The following is a 20,966-nucleotide window of genomic DNA, read 5'->3' as shown; positions in this document are numbered from 1 at the left end:
TCTTCAATCCAAAGTCTCTGTTCTTAGAAACTGATCACCATCTAATCCATGGGCTACAATTCAAGGTTTCTACTTATTTATTTGGTTATTTCCCCTGTCATTTGTGAAGATAATGAATTTGTTTTCATTTCACGACTGTGTGGTCACAGGACTACTTGATTTTTAAGTAATTTTCCTTGACTGTATGTGTTCTTCCATACGAGAGACTATTGCAGCTCTTTAAAGGTTTCTTTTCCCCTGAGGATCTCAGTCTTTTCTTACTCAGAAATGTCCTTGCCCCACTGTTATCCTAATAAAGATACTTAAATACTATTAGCTGAATTTAGTGAGCTAAGTATTACTTTGTGCAGCTGGATTTTGTGGAATTTTGGATGTTAACTTTCAGACCATTTTTCTTTCTTTTCAGGTCTCTGGATGGCAGACTCTGAAAAGAAATGCTGTTCTAAGAGGTATGCCTCTTGTATACCAACGTATTTCTAACTAGTGTGTGTATAAATGACAAGGCCATACTTTTAAGAAGACCCTCTGCCAATCCTCTCTGTAATCTTGCATGAGTAATAGTATTTACTGCTTAAATCTCTCCAAAAGTTGAAAGCTTGTACTGAGGCCTTCAAGCTTCTCTTACTGGTGACAGTCTTAGCGGAGATATCTATGGTACACTGCTTACTGTTTTGATCTTAGGAGGACACTTAGAGGATGGAGTACAGCATGGACAAAACCTATTGACTATGTGTCATGCATATCCCCTGCCAGACTCCTGTCTCAGTGACTGAGGGTTTTTTTTGGTTTGCCTGATTTTTTAATTAGTAATATAGTCCAGATGTCTTTGTAGTTGTCTTTGCTCCCTTTCCCTTATGAGGAAAGGCTGAAGGAACTGGGTCTCTGTAGCTTGAAGGAGACTGGGACTGAATGTCAGGGGAATGGAGCCAGGCTCTTCTCAGAGATGTCCAGTGATAGGACAAGTGGCACTGGGTGCAAGCTGGAGCATAGGAGATTCCATGTGAAAACCATGTAAAACTTTTTCACTGTGGTGGTGACAAAGCACTGGATCAGGCTGCCCGGAGAGGTTGTGGAGTCTCCTTCTCTGGCGACACTGAAAACCAACCTGGGTGCTTTCCTCTGTGACCTACTCTAGGTGATCCTGCCCTGGCAGGGGGGTTGGACTAGACGTTCTTTTGAGGTCCCTTCCAACTTCTCACCTTCTGTGATTCTGTGTGATTCTGTGAGAGGCTGACAACTCTTTGGTACAGAATAATATCAATTTGAATAATTCTGAATTATTATATATGCTATTTTCCCGATATCTCCTCTCTTCATTTTTAAATAGATATGAACTAGACTGGCCTTTCCCTTCCCACACCCCTTTTTATTCCTAATGAGGCCTTCCATTGTTACAGGTTAACTGTTCTGAGTAATAAAAGAGATATTCCAATTTTCTTTTTTTTCATGAGACTAGAGGACACATGTCTCACTTGCACAAGGTGCAAGCTAAAGCAGAGTTTGGTGCTGCAGCTTGCTTACAAACCTTAAAAACTGCACTGTTTACTGGAGATTCAAGCTATCTCAAAACTACGGTGTCTGGACCTCTGCACATGCAGAAAAGTTCTAGCAACTGCAAGTTAGTGTAAGCTAACTTGAGACTTCTGGAGAAGTCTCCTCCTGTAGGTTTGTCTTGTTTTGAAATGGAAGTGTCTAATGCCACGGAAAAATCTGTTACCATTTTGCTGCTTCCTCCAACTCTTCTCAGTTTCTATTCTCTGAACATCTAATAAGAGACAGGGAGGGGGGGTTGTGTCATTCTTGAAAAGTGTCTAAAATATTCATGAAGTTGATTTTACAAGCTTGTTCTGGATATTCTAGAAGACAGATATTTTTCCATTGCCAAAAAGCATATAATTTTGTTTGCCATTGAGTCATCAAAGTGCGTATTATCTTTGCTGTCTTTTTTTTCCCGGCATAATAGGCTTTATTGCCATTTTATAGTATTTTTTCCTTCTTCATTGTATGGTTCATTCGTTGTTCTCATAATATTATATCCCATATGAATTGGTTTTTATTTCTTGTGAGTTTTATTTCTAAGGACAGTGGTTGTCTCCTATGTAGTGGGGAAAACTTGACACAGTTATTAATTTTTTCTCTTCAGTTTTCACCGTAACATATGTGGCCTTTCTATCTTACTAGTGTTTGGATTCAGGCTGTGGTGATCCTGAGCACCTTTTTCTGAATTCCTGCTTAGGCACTTGTATTCATACTGCCTTTTAAGTATTCTTGGAGCTTAATTTCTCTTTTGCCAGCCTTGAATCATGCTTTTCAGTGTAGTGAATTAACTAGTAGTTTTAAGCCATGTCCTGAACTCGTCTTAAAGAGTGGTGTTGAATAGCTCTTCTTCTGTGCTACAAGAATGTACTCATTTCATGCAGTAGCTTCTTTAACTAGAGATCTCATGTACTATTTTCCAAGGGTTTAATATGTGGGTAGATTTCAGTTGGTTAGAAATAAATCTATAAAATACAGTTTAGTTCAGTTCAGTTTCTTAGGACATATTCTGACCCATCTGGTGCACTTCTGTAATGTCTAGTCGCTAGCTTAATTAGGAAATCTCTCTAAGTTTCGTTTTTTTGTCGTTTACTTCTTAGCCATGAAAACTGGAAGTCTTCGTAGTTACTTTTGAATAGTATAATGCAGATTATAATGGGTGGGTATTGGTGTGCTGTTCCATAGGTTATAATGGAATATAAAGTACATTTTCAGTGCTGGTATAATTCAGATTATTCTGAAAGTTTTGCCTTTTGGTAGTTCTTCTAGCTTAGTACTATTTCACTGAACACAGAAAAAGAATCTGACACATGAAATTAAAAACCAGAAATTTGATAAACGTGTCACCATTCAAATTCTGAAATGTATTCCAGACTAAGTTAGATGAAAACTAGTATTTGTGAACCAGGGGCAATAAAGTCACTGTAATGAGGGGGGAAAAAAAAAAGTAATTTGTTGACTCCTGCAGTGTGGTAACCAAATGCAGTAGGTTGTAAGCCACTTAACCTACTCTTTTAATTAACTTGAATGCTGTCACTCATGGTAACTGTACAGTTTTCAGTATATTTTGAAAAGTAAAATACAGCTTATGAGTAGTAGTTTGTTTGGTGAGGCATGGTTTTTATATGTTATTTTCTCTAAAAAGCAGTTGCAGTTGCCTTTTAATTTTTATTTTCTGATTTTTCCACCTTTAATGGCCATCCCTTGCTCTGAGGAGACAAAACTTTTTTGTTCAAGTTTCTTAGTACAACAAACTGCCGCTGTGACTTATTTTAGTTTGTAATGTGTTCTTTAATTAATTTGAGTTTCAGGGGACTTACTTTTCAGCTCCATTATTGAGAAAAGAACTTAAAAATTATGCTTTAACCATATTAGTACAAGCACTTAAAGGTAATTAAATCTACTATGCCAAATCAGATCAAGTTATTTTGACTTTTCAATTATCAAAATGCTTTCAATTCTTAGATTGCTTTCTTAGATCTTTCTCTCTCCAAGTTTTTGTGATTTCCCACCCCAACCCTTCTCCCTCCATTACTAGACTGAACATGGTGGCTTAGGTGAGTAGAATAGTAAGGTTTCACTTTAAATACAAGTCCCTTGATTGGTAAAGGAGCTTGTGGATAGCATGCTGGAAAGACTCTTTTCTCTGCTATTGAAATTCTGACATGCAAAAATACTGTAGGGTTTACACTGTTTCACTTCTGTGAAGTCCTTTAAAAGTTAGTGCAATCGTTGTATTTCTGCATACACATGCATGTATGGTATAGTGGAGCCTAAAGGCATATAAACATATCTTCAGGATTAATTCTAGTTAAGAATTTATTCCCAAATTACTTCTACCTGATCACTACAGCTGTGTTATGTTGTGATATGTCTTTTCTGCAGACACCAAAGATGCTAACAAGAAAGATTAAGCTTTGGGACATTAATGCCCATATAACCTGTCGTCTGTGCAATGGATACCTGATTGATGCTACTACTGTAACAGAATGCTTACATACTTGTAAGTAGATGTATAATTAAGATAAAGAAATAAGTTTTGATTTTTCTTTTCTTTTTTTTTTAAATTTATGTGCAACATGTTTTAATGGGTTTTGGTTGAAATGAAATCTATTTTGCATCAGCCAAATTAATGCATGCTTTACTAGATGCTGCTTTTTTAACTTATTATTTGCTTCTTCAACAAAGCAGAGAACGTTAAAGCTGTACTGCACAAACTTGAATCCATGTACAATTAGTGGTAACATACGCATTGAGGAATGCAGTGTCTTCCTGCTAAAGGAATATGAAATAACTGCTTCTCTCTTCTGTGACAGCTGACATAGAATATGTTCTCCAAATAAAGCTTTGAAAATGTTTCTCGTTTTCTGTTCCTTTGCAGAAAGCAGCCATAGTTTACCAATACATAATACATTGTACTGCACACTAGAAGTTAGTTTTTGTTCCAAAACACTATGATGAGGTAGTTGTTGTGTTACTTGGTGAATTTCTAATTTCATATTGCTGAGTACCTTGGAAGGCCCCCACATTTCCTGTAAGCCCCCTTCGTTAAAGTATTGAAAAGCCACAATAAGGTCTCCTTTTTTTCATTCAGGTTAAACAACTCTAACTCTCTCAGCCTATCCTCCTATGAGAGGTATTTCATCCCTCTGATCATTTTTCTGGCCCTGCTATGGACACAGAGCTAGATACAGTGCTCCAGGTGGGGTCTCATGAGAGTAGAATAAAGTGGAGAGGAATAATCACCTTGCTTGATCCATCTGCGGTTTCTTTTGTTGCAGTCCAGGATATAGTTTGCCTTCTGGGCTGCAAGTGCACATTGTGAGCTTATTTCCTGTTTTTCATCCACCAGTACCCACAAATGCTTCTCTGCAAGGCTGCTCTCAATCTCTTAATTGCCCAGCCTGTGTTGATACTGGCAGTTCCCCTGACCCAGCTGCAGGACCTTACATTTGACTTTGTTGAACGCCGTGAGGTTCATGAGGCCCTACTTCTCAAGCTTCTCTGGGTCCCTCTGGGTGGTATTCCCATCCCTCAGGCATGTCAACCACATCAGTCAGCTTGGTGTTATCTGCAAACTTAATAGAGGGTTCCATCAGTACCACTGTCTGGGCCATTGATGTAAATATTGAACAGCACTGACTAATCTAATAGCCCTCTATGATGTTGTAACAGAATGGGTAGATGCAGTGGATGTAATCTACCTTAATAAGGCTTTTGACACTGTCTTCCATACCATTCTTACGAGTAAACTCAGGAAGTGTGGGATAGAAGAACAGACAGTGAGGTGGATTAGGAACTGGTTATGAAATAGAGTCCAAAGAGTGGTGGTCAATTGTGCTGTAACTAGTGGAGTCCCCCAAGGATCAGTGCTGGGTCCAGTCCTGTTCTGAGTATCTGCTCAGCAAGTTTGCTGATGATACCAAACTGGGAGGCTTGGCTGAGACACCTGTGTGGCCATTCAGCAAGACCTGGACAGACTGGAGAGCTGGGCACAAAGGAACCTAATGAGGTTCAACAGAGATAAGTGGAGAGTCCTGCTCATGGGAAGGAATAATAAACTGCACCAGTACAGGCTAGGAGGTGATCTGCTGGAGAGCAGCCCTGTGGAGAAGGACCTGGGAGTCCTGGTGGACTACAAGTTATCCATAGGACAGCAATGTGACCTTGTGGCCAAGAAGGCCAATGGCATCCTGGGGCGCATTAAGAGGAGTGTGTCCAACAGATCAAGAGAGGTTCTCTTCCCCCTCTACTCTGTCCTGGTGAAGCCTCACCTGGAATATTGCGTCCAGTTTTGTGCTCCCCAGTTCAAGAGGGACAAGGATCTGCTGGAGAGAGTCCAGTGGAGAGCTACCAGGATGATTAAGGGACTGGAACATGTGCCCTATGAGGAGAGATTGAGAGCCCTGGGTGTTTTTAGTCTGGAGAAGACTGAGAAGGGATTTAATGAATGTTTATAAATATCTGAGGGCCGGGTGTCAAGAGAGAGGGGAGGGGTAGTGGATATAAACTACAGCACAGAAGGTTCCACCTCAACATGAGGAGGAACTTCTTCACTCTGAGGGTCGGGGATCACTGAAACAGGCTCTCCAGAGAGGTTGTGGAATCTCCTTTTCTGGAGACTTTCAAGACCCATCTGGATGTGTTCCTCTGCAACCTGTGCTAGATTCTATGGTCCTGCTCTGGTAGGGGGGTTGGACTTGATGATCTTTGAAGGTCCTTTCCAACCCCTAACATCCTATGAGTGCTGGTCCCAGTGACCCCAAGGGACATCCTTCATCACCGATCTCCACCTGGACATCCTGATTCTGACCATCAAGTGAATTCCTCCTTCACTGAACAGTCCACCCATCAAATATGTATCTCTACAATTTAGAGAGAAGGATGTTGTAGGGGTCTGTGTCAAAGGCCCTACAGAAGAGCAGATAGATGACATCCATAGCTATTCCCTTGTTCACTGATACAATCACTCCATCATAGAAGGCTACAAGGTTGGTCAGGCAGGACTTGCCCATAGTGTTGTGATCAGTGGCACAGAGTCCAGCTGGAAACCTGTGGCCATGGATCAATACGGGTCCAGTTTTGTTCAATATCTTCATCAATGACCTGGGGATAGAATGTACACTCAGCAAGTTCACTGATTATACCAAACTGGGGGAAGTGACTGACACACTGGAAGGCTGTGCTGCCATCCAGCAAGATCTGGTCAGAATGGAGAGCTGGGAAAAGCGGAGCTTCATGAAATTCAATAAGGACAAGCATAGAGTCCTGCATCTGGGGAGGAATAACACTATGCAGCAGCACAGGCTAGGTGTGCTCCTGTTGGAAAGCAGATCCATGAGCAAAGACCTTGGAGTCCTAGTGGACAGTGAGTTATGACCTTTGTGGCCAGGAAAGGCTAATGGTATCCTGAGATGCATCGAGAAAAGTGTATCCAGCAGGTCTAGCTTCTCCTCATCCTCTACTCTGCCCTGGTGAGACCACACCTGGAATAATGTATTCAGTTTTGGGTTCCCCAATTCAAGTGAGACAGGGATCTGCTGGAGAGAGTCCAAGGGAGAGCTATGAGGATGATTAAGGAACTTGAACATCTGTCCTGTGGAGAAAGACTGAGAGAACTGGGACTGCTTAGTCTGGAGAAAAGGCAAAGAGGCGATCTTATTAATGTCTATAAATATCTGAGGGTACATTTCAAAAGGAAGGTGACAGTTTCATTGGTGGTGCCCTGTAATAGGATCAGGAACAATGAGTGTCAGTTGGAACACAAGAAGTTCCACCTCAACATGAGGAGAAACCTCTTTGCTGTGGGGGTGTTGGAGCACTGGAAGAGGTTGCCCAGAGAGGTTGTGGAGTCTCCTCTGGAAACTCAAAACCCGTCTGAATGTGTTCCTGTGTGACCTGCCCTAAGTGGTCCTGCTTTGGCAGGCTAGATGATCTCTAGAGGTCCTTTCCGACCTCTATGATTCTATGATTCTATAAAGTGATGCTGAATGTTTCAAATCACTTCCCTGTTTTCTACATGCCTTAGCATAGCTTCTAGGAGCATCTGTTGCATGATGTTCCCAGGCACAGAGATGAGATTGACAGGTCAATTTTTCCCAGGGTCCTCCTTTCTACACTTCAGAAAATGGATGCAAAGTTTCTGCCATTCATATCATGGAGAGTGGCTTGTCAGTGACATCAGCCAGTTCTCTCAGGACTCTGGGATGCATCAGATCAGGTCTCATAGACTGACGTATGTTCGGATTCTTCAGGTGGTCATGAATCTGATCATCTTCTACCATGGGAGAGACTCTGCTGCATGAGTCCTTGTCCCTTTCAGTGAATTTGCTCCTGTGGTCCCTCTCTCTCCTTAGTTCTCTTACAATGGGAGGAACTTCACTTCTCCAATTCATGATTTGAGGTTCATCCACTTCAGATGTGGGAAGAGAGATTGCCAATGAAAAAAAATCTAGGATACCTCAGCCTTCACCTTGTCAGTTGTTACCAGGTTGCCGGTCTTCCTCATCGGGGTGTACACTTTTTTTGACCTTGCTTTTCTGGCTGACATATCCGTAGAAGCACTTAACTGCTGTTCTTTGCTTCCCTTGCCAAGTTCACCTCATCCCTACACAAGTGGGCAGTGTCTCTATGCTCTTCCCAAGACAACAGTCCCTTCCACTGTTAGGTTCTGCTTTCATTGACCTGGTAAGACTGGGGTTTGGTTTTTGGAAATGGATGTACTCCAGGTGGATCAGACTGCTGTGTGAGAACTGTGCTTATTGTGCAAAGATCTGAGATTTGGTCAAACCTCTACTGTGTAAGTTACTGAAATCCTCAGTGTGTAGATACAATGCAGAATGTAGATTTACTCTGCATTGTTTGCTGCTGTGTAAATTTTTTTGCATTAACAGATATGTATTTAATTGTACAGCTTGTCTGAGAGGTAGGTGGCACTAGAGTTAAAGAAATCCTTTAATTTTATGTGAAACTGCTGCTGTTTAAGAAGACCCTATCCCCTCTTTACCTCCTTCTGGTTTATTTTTCTACACTTTTGAGTTGCAAGTTAAGGAGTCAGGTTATCATGTGGTGGTATATGCTATGAGTCCTGTTTCTGAAGGGGAAGGAAGTGTAAGTAGTTTACTTTGAATGAGATGCAGGTTGTTGTGTGTTTAGAGACAGTTCCAAAAGCAAGCAGCTTTGTAATGAATGACTGCTGTACTACTTCTACCAGGACATTCTACAAATACTGAAGGTTTCTCCCTATGTAGTTTTTTTCAAGGTCAAAGTTTACCTGTAGCTTACTCTGTGAAAGCTCGAATAAAAATAGCACCTGGATGTCCACTTTTTGAAAGTTTTCTGTTCTTTTAAAAATAATCCAGCTTTGGAATAATTTTATGTGTATGTGTGTGTTGGGTTCATTGACACCGTACACTTCACTTTTATATGTGGCTATGGTTAAAGCAAATACTTAGTCTCTTAATGGCACATGCTTCCTATTATATCATCTGTGCAAGCTGGCTGGGACAAGCAATATGATATTGACTTGCTAGAAATTGCAATTTTACTAAATTCCAGAGTGGGATTGTGTGTTGTATGCTGTACTAGAAGACTGTCTAGTTATAAGTGTCTTAATCATAGTGCATCACTTCCCTGCATCAAGAATAATAATGAAAGATACTAGAAAGTATTTTCTGCATGATCAGATAACATGCTTACATGATGTGAAAAATTAACTTTGTGTAAATTTCAGTAAGATTCAGTTCTGTAACTGTGTAAAAACAAACTCCGTTTTTTGTTACATGTCTTTTATTTTTCTTTAATTATGAATGTCTTTGTTACCAGTCTGTAGAAGCTGCCTAGTGAAATATTTGGAGGAAAACAACACCTGTCCAACGTGTAGAATTGTTATACATCAGAGTCACCCATTACAGTACATTGGGTAAGTATGAAAGCAGAACTGCAGCTAGTTTCACTCTAGGCTGTTTCTGCCTCTTCAATACAGCACAGCATTTTCCTACACTTTCTTATTGCTTATCAGCATTTTAAAAATTTAAAAGGAATTTTGAAGGTGACTGAAGAGATACAGGTTCAAACTTTGCTATGGATTTGAAACTCGTTGACAGCAGTTACCTTCTTTCAGCCTTAAAAACAAGCAAAGTATGCATTTTACTGTTTATTCTCTGTGTGAGTTTTACTGAAATTTAGTAATTCCTCATTTTGCATGCTTGGGTTGCAAAGGCTACATTAATGAAACATATCTAGAAATTATACTGTTACAAAATGCTCAAAATAATTAGTTTCAATTGATCAGTACTTTTCAGTATTCAGCAATGTAGTGAGTGTAATAATTGTCAGCTTTATTGTTCAGTTATCTTTCAAATGTCTGTTTACTTCTCAGGAATGGGTGAGTATATGGCAGCAAAAATACTAGAAGAGTGGCTTTAATTTATGAATGGAACAGTCTTATCCTTCACTCTATTTTGATGCCTATCCAGAGACTAACTTTCTGGCTTATATGTATGTGGTACTGTTCATTGGCTTCATCTTTTTTTTTTTAACCTTTTTTTTCTTTCTTTTTTTTCAGGAAAGACTTTCCCTTTTTTTCCTTCAGTGCTTTCCTTTTTGTTTTACTGAACTGTAGTTACATTTGTTGATGAAAATCCATTGTGACAGTGTATTTGCACTGGCTGTTGCATAACAAGCTGTGTTATGCCTACCTTTATAAAGACTCGTTCTATTTGTGATAGTTTTCAGTGTGCCATTCTCAGTTATATGGCAATTTCTGAAGCAATACATATTGCAAATGAGTCTGAAGGTTGTTGGTGTCCTATAGAGACATTGCTAAAGCTGTTTCAGCAGCCTGAAACCAGTCATGCCATCTCTGCATTTGAGGATTACACCAATAATGCTTTGTATTATACACTGATAATACCCTGTATGCGTGTATGCTTTGAAGGTGCCAGTAGGCAAGAGTAAATAAATGACACTTGGGATGACATGTTTGTGTTCTCTGAGTCTACAGGAACACACCAGTGCCTTGGTTCGGAAGCTTGGGTTTTTAGGCCAAAAGGGACCAGGAAACAGAATCAAACTGAGAAAAGCTAGAAAGGAATTTGCTAATTCTTTTTGGTCACTGAATACACTTCAAAGGAAGTATTTTGCCTGAACTAGTTATAAGATACTGCCCCTTCAGGACTGAAACAACCTTTGGCCAGACTACTTTTGGATATATAATTTTTTAAATAACAGATTGGTAGTCAGAAGTTTCACAATTTGTCTTTTGTGTATTTGCACTCCTCTTTATCTCCCTTTATCTGCAATGTAGGTAAACTTAATGTGTCTCCTATTTTACAGTTCTGAATGCTGATCTAATATTGATGGTTTATTTACTCATTTATGTTGAAATATTTTTGATAATATTTCTGGAATCCATATGTGACACTTAGAGATCCCAGGCTTTGCAAGTGGGATTACTACTGGTTGAAATGATGTGAATTTGGAATTAATGGTGCTTTGATTCTTCTCATAGTACTACTAAAAACATTGTAATGGTCAACTGTAAATCTCTTGATTTGTCACCGTTTCTGAACTTGTTCATGGGTGACCACTGCTCATGTCAAGTGATGAGAAGCCTGAGAATAATCATTTAGGCTACTTCTCATATTTGAAGTCAGATTCAAGATTTGGTATTGAAGGCTCTATTGGAGTAACAATCTTGCAGCAGCCAAGACAGACATTTGAAATGTTTCTGATTTTATTTATCAATTGGAATTTGTTGTAATATTTTGTTTATTTTTGACAGTGACTTATTTTAGACTAAACCAGAATTTTAATGAGAACTGAGAATTCAGTTTTGAAATCTTAAACAGTCCTACTGCTCCAATTCCTTTTGGATTATTATTTTTCTTTTGTGTGAGCCACACTAGCTATAAAAGCTTCTGAGCTACATATTGCTCACAGTTAAATGTTGTCTCCTAAGAGCAAAGTAGAATGTTATTGTTGTGGACTTTTTCTGTGAACTCTTTTCTTGCATTTTTGAGGAAGCCTAGTAAAGACATTTGAGTAATTAGAAATGTGAGAGATTAGTCTGTAGGGGTAAGAAACAGACTGTCCTTGATTCTTTTGAAATAGAAATGATTTTGCTTCAAAGTTGTAAAATTATGTGGAGATTTTTATGACATACTTGTCTTGATTCAGAAGACCATGTTCCATGGGATGTCATCGTCCATGTCAAGGACTCTTCTTCCTCAAAGTTCCATTGATTTTCTGTCTTAGCATGTGCTTTTTTATAATAGGTTTCATATTGCTGTGCTTTCTTGTTTGACATACATACTGATTGGAGAACTGAAATTATCTTGGATGAATTTAGACATTTCTACATCAATTTAGTACAGTAACAGAATGTACTGAATTTAATATGGTTAACTTAAACTTTTATTTGTTCATTTTTTTCTTCTTAGTCATGACAGAACAATGCAAGATATTGTGTACAAACTTGTGCCAGGCCTCCAAGAAGGTAAGTTGTGGTCTGATGTTTTTTTAGAGACCTTTTTGCACATACTTCTTTAACACTTAAAAAAGAAAAAGAGAGAGTGAGTTTCAGGTGATGAAATGGTGGAGGAACTAAGAAAAATTCAATAGAAATCTGTATTCCTTCATTTATGTGGTTTAACAGTTCCTGTTAAACTGTGTGTTTAAACCTTTTGTGGCAGCTTTCTAGAATGCAATGTAAAACTGCTTTTACTTTTAGTGAAATTTCTACTGTTGTGTGAGTCTTTAGCAGGTAACTTTCCATTTCTGTTTTCATAGCAGTCTCTTTGAGACTGGATCTGTTCTAATTCTAGTAGGAATGCTGTAACAACTTTGCAGATGACTTTGGAAAATGAGATGAGGTGTGACTTGATACAGTAGCAGAAGTTGAAGAATATTAAATACTGACAATACGCTACTTCTTGGAAAGCCTGTTTCAATTAAGAGGGACAGGATTTGGGATAACTTCATAAATATTGTATTAGAACTTTATTACAGGGATTAATATTTGCAATTTTAAACAGCGGAAATGAAAAAGCAAAGGGAGTTTTATCACAAACTGGGCATGGAAGTTCCAGGGGACATCAAAGGGGAGACATGTTCTACAAAACAGCACCTAGATTCCCATCGAAATGGTAAATAGCCCTTTATTTATTCTGTCTTGGGTGGGTGACAGGTAGTAAATACGAACAGACCTATTGGAGGTATGCACCTCGTTGTTTTGTGATGCTGCACGATACAGTGAGTGTAAGAGTGTTGCTTTGTCCCTTCTTTTTAGCTGGGCATAACATATTACTCTTGGTGAAGTAGATCTCCATTAGTAGTGCCTGCTTGGAGACTGTGAAATTACTTAGCTTCTGGGCTGCTAGCAGTGGAACTAAAAGTTGTGCTTCATATATTTTGCTCTCTTTCATGCTTGGGGCCGTTGGCAGCTAGTGGTGCCTAAGCAGATAAGCACAATGTGGAAACAGCAAACTTTATTCTATATTGCAATACTAAACTATCCTGATTTAATCATATTAGCACTGCAAACTGATGGCTTAATCCCATACATCTGGTTTCTTACCTAAGGTGAAACTAAACCAGATGAAAGTTCAAACAAAGAAACTTCAGAGGAAAAACAAGAAGAAGATAATGACTACCACCGAAGTGATGAACAGGTGAGCTCTTAGGTTTTGGCAGGAATGGAGAATATGTTAAAGACATTTGAATTACAATTTGATAGTTCTGACAGTTCATGTGTTTCCAAAGCATTTGTTTGCTTTCAAAGCAAATACAGGCTATTAGACTTCTATCACTGTGTTATTGTGATACATTGAACTGAATGTATACCGATAATTATGAATAAAATCTTTTGTACTTTTACTAACTTGTAGTTAATTTGTTTTAAACTTCTAATATTAAGACAGTGTTAGCCCTGTACCATGAAAATAGTATGAAAGTCAGGAAGTTCACTGTTAAATTTTAAATGCAGAGTCTGTTTGAAGGTAAAATCCTCTTTGTGGGATAAACAAGCATCCCTTTCCAGTTATGCATGTCCAGAGTAAGCTATATGTGGATTAATTTTCTTCCAATTATAATGTAAGGTAACTTTCATAGGGATTGTACCTAGCAGTAGGTCCTCTTAGTTCAGAAAGTAAATCATCACAAAAGAGCTTAGTCTAAGTAAAGAAAACTGGATGAGAAAAGACATGAGAAATGAAGCACAGAAATTAGAGAGGCCTTTCAGAAGGATAATCATTAGAATTTTAAAAATGTATTATGTCATTTGTGTACATTCTTTTTAAACTTTACTTTATCTTTTAAACATGTTAAAATTCTGTTTTGAACTGAATTTAGCAGTTGCACTAAAAGCAAGACATTATTATAGAAGAAGTAATTAAAAATTGACAATGGTGTTCTTACTGTTTATTTCAGTCTAGCTTTTGGTGTAGGGTCCTCTTGAGCTCTTGGGCAGCCTAGAAATTGTGACTGAATCAACTATTCCAATACCAAAAATTCTTGCTTGAACTGTTTCATCTACATCCACTTTGGTTACAGTAGCACTTGTCACTAAACTGACAAGATATTGGGAATTGCTTTTTTTCATAGGATTACAGTTACTTCAATGTAAGGATTACTGGTACTATACTTTTTCACTTTCTTGTGTTAATAAAAACTACATATGCAGTATATAATGAGAACTGCAGAAAATTGTTCCAGCCAACCCTGACTGTTGGCTTCTTCTTGAAGGTAAGCATCTGCTTGGAATGCAATAGCAGCAAACTGCGTGGATTGAAACGAAAGTGGATTCGTTGCTCAGCACAAGCAACAGTCTTGCATCTAAAGAAGTTCATTGCCAAAAAACTAAACCTTTCTTCCTTTAATGAGGTAATATTTTCATTTTTTTTAATTATTTTGCAGATATGGGATTGTTCCTTGGCAAAGAAATGTCTTTTAGACTTCATTTTCAGCAAACAGCATGCACTGTTTCTTGAATTATATGTTACAGAGCCATTTTCTTGTCCTTTCTCAGATCTATTCAGGCCTTGTCAGTTTGCAGTGCATCTTCTCATGACTATATAGAAATAGTTCAGCAAAAGGTCTTGGGTATGTGCTTTCACATGTCTTGAAATGGACTCTGGAAAGCTACTTTGTTTAACAGCTTGTAGTAAGGGATACCTCACCCTTCAAGAGATTTCACACTCAGTGCAGAGGGCAGGCAATAGCAAACACTTTAACACTACTGGAGCCCAGCTTAAAAGGCACCACCATAATTACTTTGTTCCTTTCTATGCTCTCAGTGAAGCTTGACCAGAATGCTCTCAGATACATACTTTTCCCTTCCTTTGCAGGGAATACTTGGAATCATGGGAAGAATTTATGGTGAAAGGTACAGAAAGAAAGGCAATGCTTTGCACTTCTCCTAGTTCAGATTCAAAATTAACAGTGGCAAGCATATGAATGCAGCCTCTGTTTTGCTGGGCCTTGGCCACAGACTCTAGATATCTCAATTGACTCTCAGCTTGTCACTGGTTCACTGAATTTCATTAAGAATTTTCATTTAAATCCAATCATCTGCTTTCCAATCCAATGTATCAGCAACCTTCTGCTCAAACTTTTCAACACCAGTTTGCATCTTTATTACTCTTCCTTCCTAGCTTCTGTACACCTGAAAAGAACACTCTTTATTATGGTTGGAGTATGTCCTCAAACTCTGCTAGTCTTCCTGAAAAAAACTTACTGGCTTGGAAGTGGTTGACACCTGGCTGTAGCCCAGCATCAGCATAGCTACCATCATTGTTCAAAGAGAGATGTTTTGTGCATGTGTGTATGTGTGTGTTTAAGCCCTCCATTCCACTGGGCCAGTCTCTGGTTTAACAGCCTGCTTGGCTTTTACTGAAGGAACTAATTTTCAGGAGTACTGTTTATTCATTTACTATCCCTTCGTACCTTCTTAAAAGGTACATAAATTGTATACCACCACCAAGTAATAGGTACATAGTAGAAGGGTTTAAGCTTGTGAGCTCTTGGGTGATTGCTGTAGACTGTTGAAAGTTTGAGTTATTGCCAGTTTGATATGTTAGATAATCCATGCACATTCAGGTCTTTCTGGGTTGCATGATAAAGTCTTGTTGATATAAGCCACCCTGGTGGACTTACACTCTTCATGCGTGTTCCTTCTTTTAGTTCATATTCAACTATTGTAATTCAGTCCTATGACCCTCACATTTTTATATTTATATCCTCACTGTTTCTTGTATTAAGATCTTTCAATAATGAGCTAGAGAAAAAATGGATACTGAGTATCTGAATAAAACCCACATAAATACAGTGTGTATACCTTTGTAGCAGAAAGCCTTCTGGCTGAAGTTAGGTAAAAAAAATTCATAGTATGTTAAGTAACAGAGCTGTCTTGGAGATTTGTGAATTCTGTGTCCATGATAATTTTACTGATCCTTTTTAAAGGCATCTAAAGTGTTTCCTAGGTAGGCACAGACATGGTTTTCAGCACATGATGTCGAAAAAAGGCATTCTTTATTGGAATGATTTTTGTCTGCAGAGCAACTGCAAGGTGAACGGCTTCAGTGTCTTCAAGAAAAAAAAAAACCAACTTGTCAAACGTTTGTGTATCATCTGAAATATGGTATTTCATGTATTGTGTCCCAGTGAACTAACTGCCATCTTTTTTTTTCTCTTTTTTGGTCAGCTGGACATATTATGCAATGAAGAGATTCTTGGCAAGGACCACACACTCAAGTTTGTAGTTGTTACTAGATGGAGATTTAAGGTATGACAGAGTGGTTCCAAGTAAAGCATGAAGCGGCCATATAACAAGTTTATAAAATAGGCATAATTTGGAACTGTACTGCAGTAACTGCAAACTCAATAAAAAGGTATTTTAATATCTAATAGAGCATCCTCAAACATCAAGTACTGATTTTGTTCCAAGCAAATTAACAAAAGGCAAAATACTCTTTGTAAGGAGAAGGGGAACACTGCATCAACTGTCAAATTGTTACCAAATCTGGCAAAGGAAGAAGCAGCCACAAGAAAGTATTATCTGTAACTATTCCAGGTAAAACTGGTTTTAATCTGTGTAGGTGAGGAAATGGATACATAAAAGGCAGAAGGCTTGCCTGTCTTAGTTAAGGAAAATTCTAGTAGCATTTAGTAGGCATATACAAGACTGATTGATGAGTATATCTTTGACTTCCTTATTGTGGTTCTTTAAACTTCTTTGAAACTGAGTAGTAAACAGTGGGGTATTTGTTCTGAGTACTAATTATCACATTAATAGTGGTAGCTCAAGTGAGATGGGTGTAAGAATGAATTGCAAAGTTTAATTGTTAAGAGGCAAATTACACCTGCAGAGTCATGGTACTTGAAACGAGAGCTAGCATTCATATTGTACCAATAATATAGTGTGAGCTTTTAGTGTACAATGAATGCCTTGGTGGCTTTGGATGAATATCTAGAAGAGTTAAAGGTACAGAGAGCAGGGAGACATTGTGCTGTCTTTTTGTAGAAAAATAATTGACTTGTGTCAGTCACAGGATAGAAGTCAGTGGTTAGTCTTTGAAATGGAGAGGTTTCCTGCACAACAGAATCCTACTGGATTTTGTTTTATATGATGTTCCTGACTGATTTAGAAAAAAGGTTTAAGTGTACTGACAACATTGTGATCATTTGGGATAGTGAAGACAGATTCATGAGAAAAGATTGAAGCAAGCTACCAACAAGTAATCAAGGGGCACCTTAAATTTAGTGTAGGTAAATACAAAAGTATACAAAGCAAATGTTAGGGATTTCAGGGGTGGGGGAAGGGGGAAAGAAACAAAAAAAACAGGCATGAGCATCAAATTAATGTGTATCTGTGCAAGTTTGCTGTTCACCTTTGTTGTGGAAATCTGTACAGTTGTGAGTTGCATGGTATAGGGAACTGTAAACTACCTTCTCAAGAGAAAGAGGTGGGGCGTGTAAAATGAAACAGAGAGGTGGGATGTCCATAACAAAAACAAGGAAGCAGTTCTTTGCATAAGACACAAATCCTTGATGCAGGATGTTGTGCATAATAAATGTTTACCTATTCATAAAAAGCAAAGAAGAGGAATAAAGTAGGAGCTGTTAAATATGAAGTATCACATACTCTTACACTGTTGTCTAGACATCTGCATTTTCTCTCTTACTGGGAATGTGTTTTCTGAGTTCAGCAAACCTAGCAGAACTAATCTTAGGGTGATCAGCCCTGAGACAAAAGGAAAAGGATTCTTCATCTTGTTTGAGTTGCACAGATTAAATTGCATCTTATCTTTGTCCTGGTGAGATTTTGTCAGGTCAGAGAGCTCATTCTCTGCTCTCTGCTTGTTTGTTTAGGCTTTAGTTTATGAAACAAAAGTTTTGCCTACTGAACAGATAAATTCTCATTTTGTTTCTTAACTTTCCTGTTATTTCTGTCTTGCAGAAAGCGCCTCTACTGCTACATTACAGACCCAAAATGGACTTGCTGTAAGAGAACTTTATTGTCCTTCTGGACATAGTTTTTTGCAGAGACTATCATCTGGAATCTTCTTAGTGCATCACTAATCACATGACACAAGCCAGCTGAATAATTTTGGAAGACTGTAGGGCTTTCATAGCAGACTATCCTTCTGAATATTCTTCTAGGGATGTATTACCTAGATTTCTGGACAGAAAATATTTATACTTTTTTTGTATGGAAGAAAGAAGTTGCAACTCAACAAGACACTACCAGCACTAAGTTTACAGATACTGAAAACACTTCACAGTTCCATGTAGCTCAGCCTGATTTATCTCTATGGTTACACAGAAATAAGTTAAAACTGTTGTGGGGTGATTTTAAAATGTTGCTCTTGGCAGGACGTTGCATTTAGTTACTTTCGGCATTCTGAATCTTTAAAAATTATATTTTTGCAAAGTGTTGTTTTCTATAGGACGCCTGATTGCATTGGCTTTACTCAGTTTTTTCTGCAGAGCACTGAACACGCATAATGATACAGTGACTAGTGATAATTTATCATGCGGCATTGAAATTTCTGAAAATCTGGGAAGTCAGTGTTTGTTATTTTTGCCCAGTTACTGCTCTCCTTCATTTTGTGGTTTGGAAAAGATTTGGTAACCCCTATACGTGTTGATTTGGTAACAGTAATAGATATAACATCAGTTGATTTTAATATGCCCTGATCGTTTGCCATGGCACACATGGCAACACATAAAAAGAAATAATCAAAAGTGCTAGAATTGTGAACTTGTTAAAAAAACAAACATTTCCTATGTAGTTGTGGCTTGCAGAAATCAGTTTTTAATTTAGAGAGAATTTTCTCTCACTAGCTATTGAAACTGGCTCCTGGGAAATTTGGAGTGATACTGTACAGTTTTCATTTCACTGATTTAAAAATTCATCTGATCATTATTGGCAGCTGTATATTTCCTTTACCTGTTATTTTATGAAACCATAAAACTTTCTTTAGTACAATTCCTAGTTGTCTTGGCAGGGGGCAGTCAGACAATGGTATTTTGGCATCTTCTGGCCTTAACTGATAATTATGCTTGTATCATCAGCCCTAATGGATGCAAGATGATGTGTGTGCATACATCTAAACACATATATAACTATATATGTTATAGAATGCACCCTCAGTAGCACTTAGCAGGGTTCACTGCATTTTTTGTAAGGCTTTTAGAAATAATTTGCTTTTAAAGAGCAGTAGTTGAAAGTGATTTTCTGCAAGCTGTATGCAGGATAGAATATATAGTATGATTGTGATAGTATTTTTCTGGCACGAGTGTCAAGTCACTGAAATCAGGTTATGCCATGTTATTGACAAGTAGAAATAGTTAACTTCTAATTTTTTGAGGAGTTTTCCAGTCAGCTGAAAATGCTACTTTATATTACTGGTATTAAGCCCTGTTACTTTCTGGTGAAGTGTCTTGGGATAAAAAAAAACAAATTTGCCTGTAACTGCCCTGCTTCCTCCACCTGTGCCCCTCCACATCTCCTGCTAGAAAGTGTTACTTGATAATAGGAAGCTGATACTGCAATAGGTTTAGTCAAGCGTTTTAAAATCCTCTTCCTCTTCTGGAGTTTTCAAAGCAACACATTCTTTGTCATGTGCCCCATAATTTCCTTCTTCGGAGTCTTCAGTCCTTTCTCAGCTCTGCTGCAGCAGAAGGAATGCTCCAACTTTGTGTTTACCTTTGAAAACAGGGTTCCTCATTTTTAGTTAGTCACAGAAGTCAGTAGGAAGGAAATCAGAAAGTGTGCAAGCCAGGCAATGAAAGGGAGCCTACTGGACTATGGAGATGGAAAGGAGAGCCACACAAAGACCAAAAAGTGCTTCTGCCCTTGCAGATGAAGGTATAGGATAGCTATATTTCAATGTTTGGGTTACACAGAACTCCACATCCAGGATGGCTGATTTTGTGTTTGGGGGGTGTGTGTGTGTGTTGCATGCATATGAGCAATGGAATTAAACTTGCCTGTGGTTATGTCTAACTGTTTGTGGACTCAGATATATGTGATTTAGCTTCCCCCCCCCCCCCCGTCTTTAATGTGAACTGAACTGGCAGAAGTGAACAAATTAGATCATAAATCTACTATTTTTACAATCTTTTAATGAAACAGTGAATGCAGGTGATATGGGTGTCTATACAAACTGTCATACTGGGCCTTCCTGGAGATATTTATGTGATTGTTACTGTCCTAGTGTAAATAAGGAACTGGCTTTAGCCACTGAGGCACCGAGAACATGAACAGGGCTGTAAGTGTCCAACTTCTGTGCACCATGAGTATACAGACACTGACTGTACCTGATGTAGACATGAAATTAAAGCTGCCAGACAGCGTTCTCATTAACCACCTTGATTGGGATGGATATATACATTTTAAAAATATATACATGAGATCTGTCTACCTCAGAGTGTTTGTACTGCAGAAGCATTTTGTATGACTAGATACTGATACAGTGCTGCTAAGTAATACTTTCGTGTGTACTTGTGCAGCTGAGGAATAGGTTACGAACACAAATTCAGAATACCTTTCAAATCTATCTCTTGCTGTAGCAATCTACAGTACAAACCATACATAAGTATATAACCTTCTTTAGAATCACTTGAATTTGTTATGGTGCTATCAATACATTGCAAAACTCTGTTTATACATGTAGGGATACATAAATTCAAGCCAGTATTAATACTTATAGATGGGGGGTTGCTCATAATTTTGTGTAACTGCTTTTGCAATGTGTTTAATCTGATAAAACCTTACCAGTAATAAGAAAATAAAAATAAAAACTTTCCCAGTTATTTTTCTAAATCACATATCACAACATCTTCACTACAGAATGTCTTCCCCCTCAGGAGGGATATGACTGTGTCTGGACCATATATTTATTTACTTTAGCCTTACTAAAAGCTAC

The 20,966-nt window shown here is 38.2% G+C and overlaps 1 protein-coding gene across 1 annotated transcript; it reads left to right on the top strand.

Annotated features, from left to right (window-relative positions):
* The first annotated feature begins 3,906 nt into the window (after positions 1-3,906).
* Positions 3,907-18,040, top strand: PCGF3 (polycomb group ring finger 3). Its single transcript, XM_054398031.1, has 8 exons — positions 3,907-4,039; positions 9,361-9,457; positions 11,979-12,034; positions 12,573-12,683; positions 13,120-13,208; positions 14,281-14,418; positions 16,238-16,318; positions 17,993-18,040. The coding sequence occupies exons 1-8, from the start codon at positions 3,907-3,909 to the stop codon at positions 18,038-18,040; spliced, it is 753 nt and encodes a 250-aa protein (XP_054254006.1).
* Positions 18,041-20,966: the final 2,926 nt, after the last annotated feature.

Source organism: Indicator indicator, chromosome Z (assembly GCF_027791375.1).
Source record: "Indicator indicator isolate 239-I01 chromosome Z, UM_Iind_1.1, whole genome shotgun sequence".
In the NCBI taxonomy this organism is placed as follows: domain Eukaryota; kingdom Metazoa; phylum Chordata; class Aves; order Piciformes; family Indicatoridae; genus Indicator; species Indicator indicator.
The sequence above is the reverse complement of the archived record's forward strand: the minus strand, read 5'-3'. Positions and strand labels throughout refer to the sequence as shown.

Coding starts and splice junctions, on each gene's coding strand:
- PCGF3 (XM_054398031.1), top strand. CDS start 3,907: ATGTCTTTTCTGCAGACACCAAAGATGCTAACAAGAAAGATTAAGCTT. Junction 9,458..11,978: donor CACCCATTACAGTACATTGG/GTAAGTATGAAA, acceptor TTTTCTTCTTAG/TCATGACAGAACAATGCAAG. Junction 12,035..12,572: donor TGTGCCAGGCCTCCAAGAAG/GTAAGTTGTGGT, acceptor AATTTTAAACAG/CGGAAATGAAAAAGCAAAGG.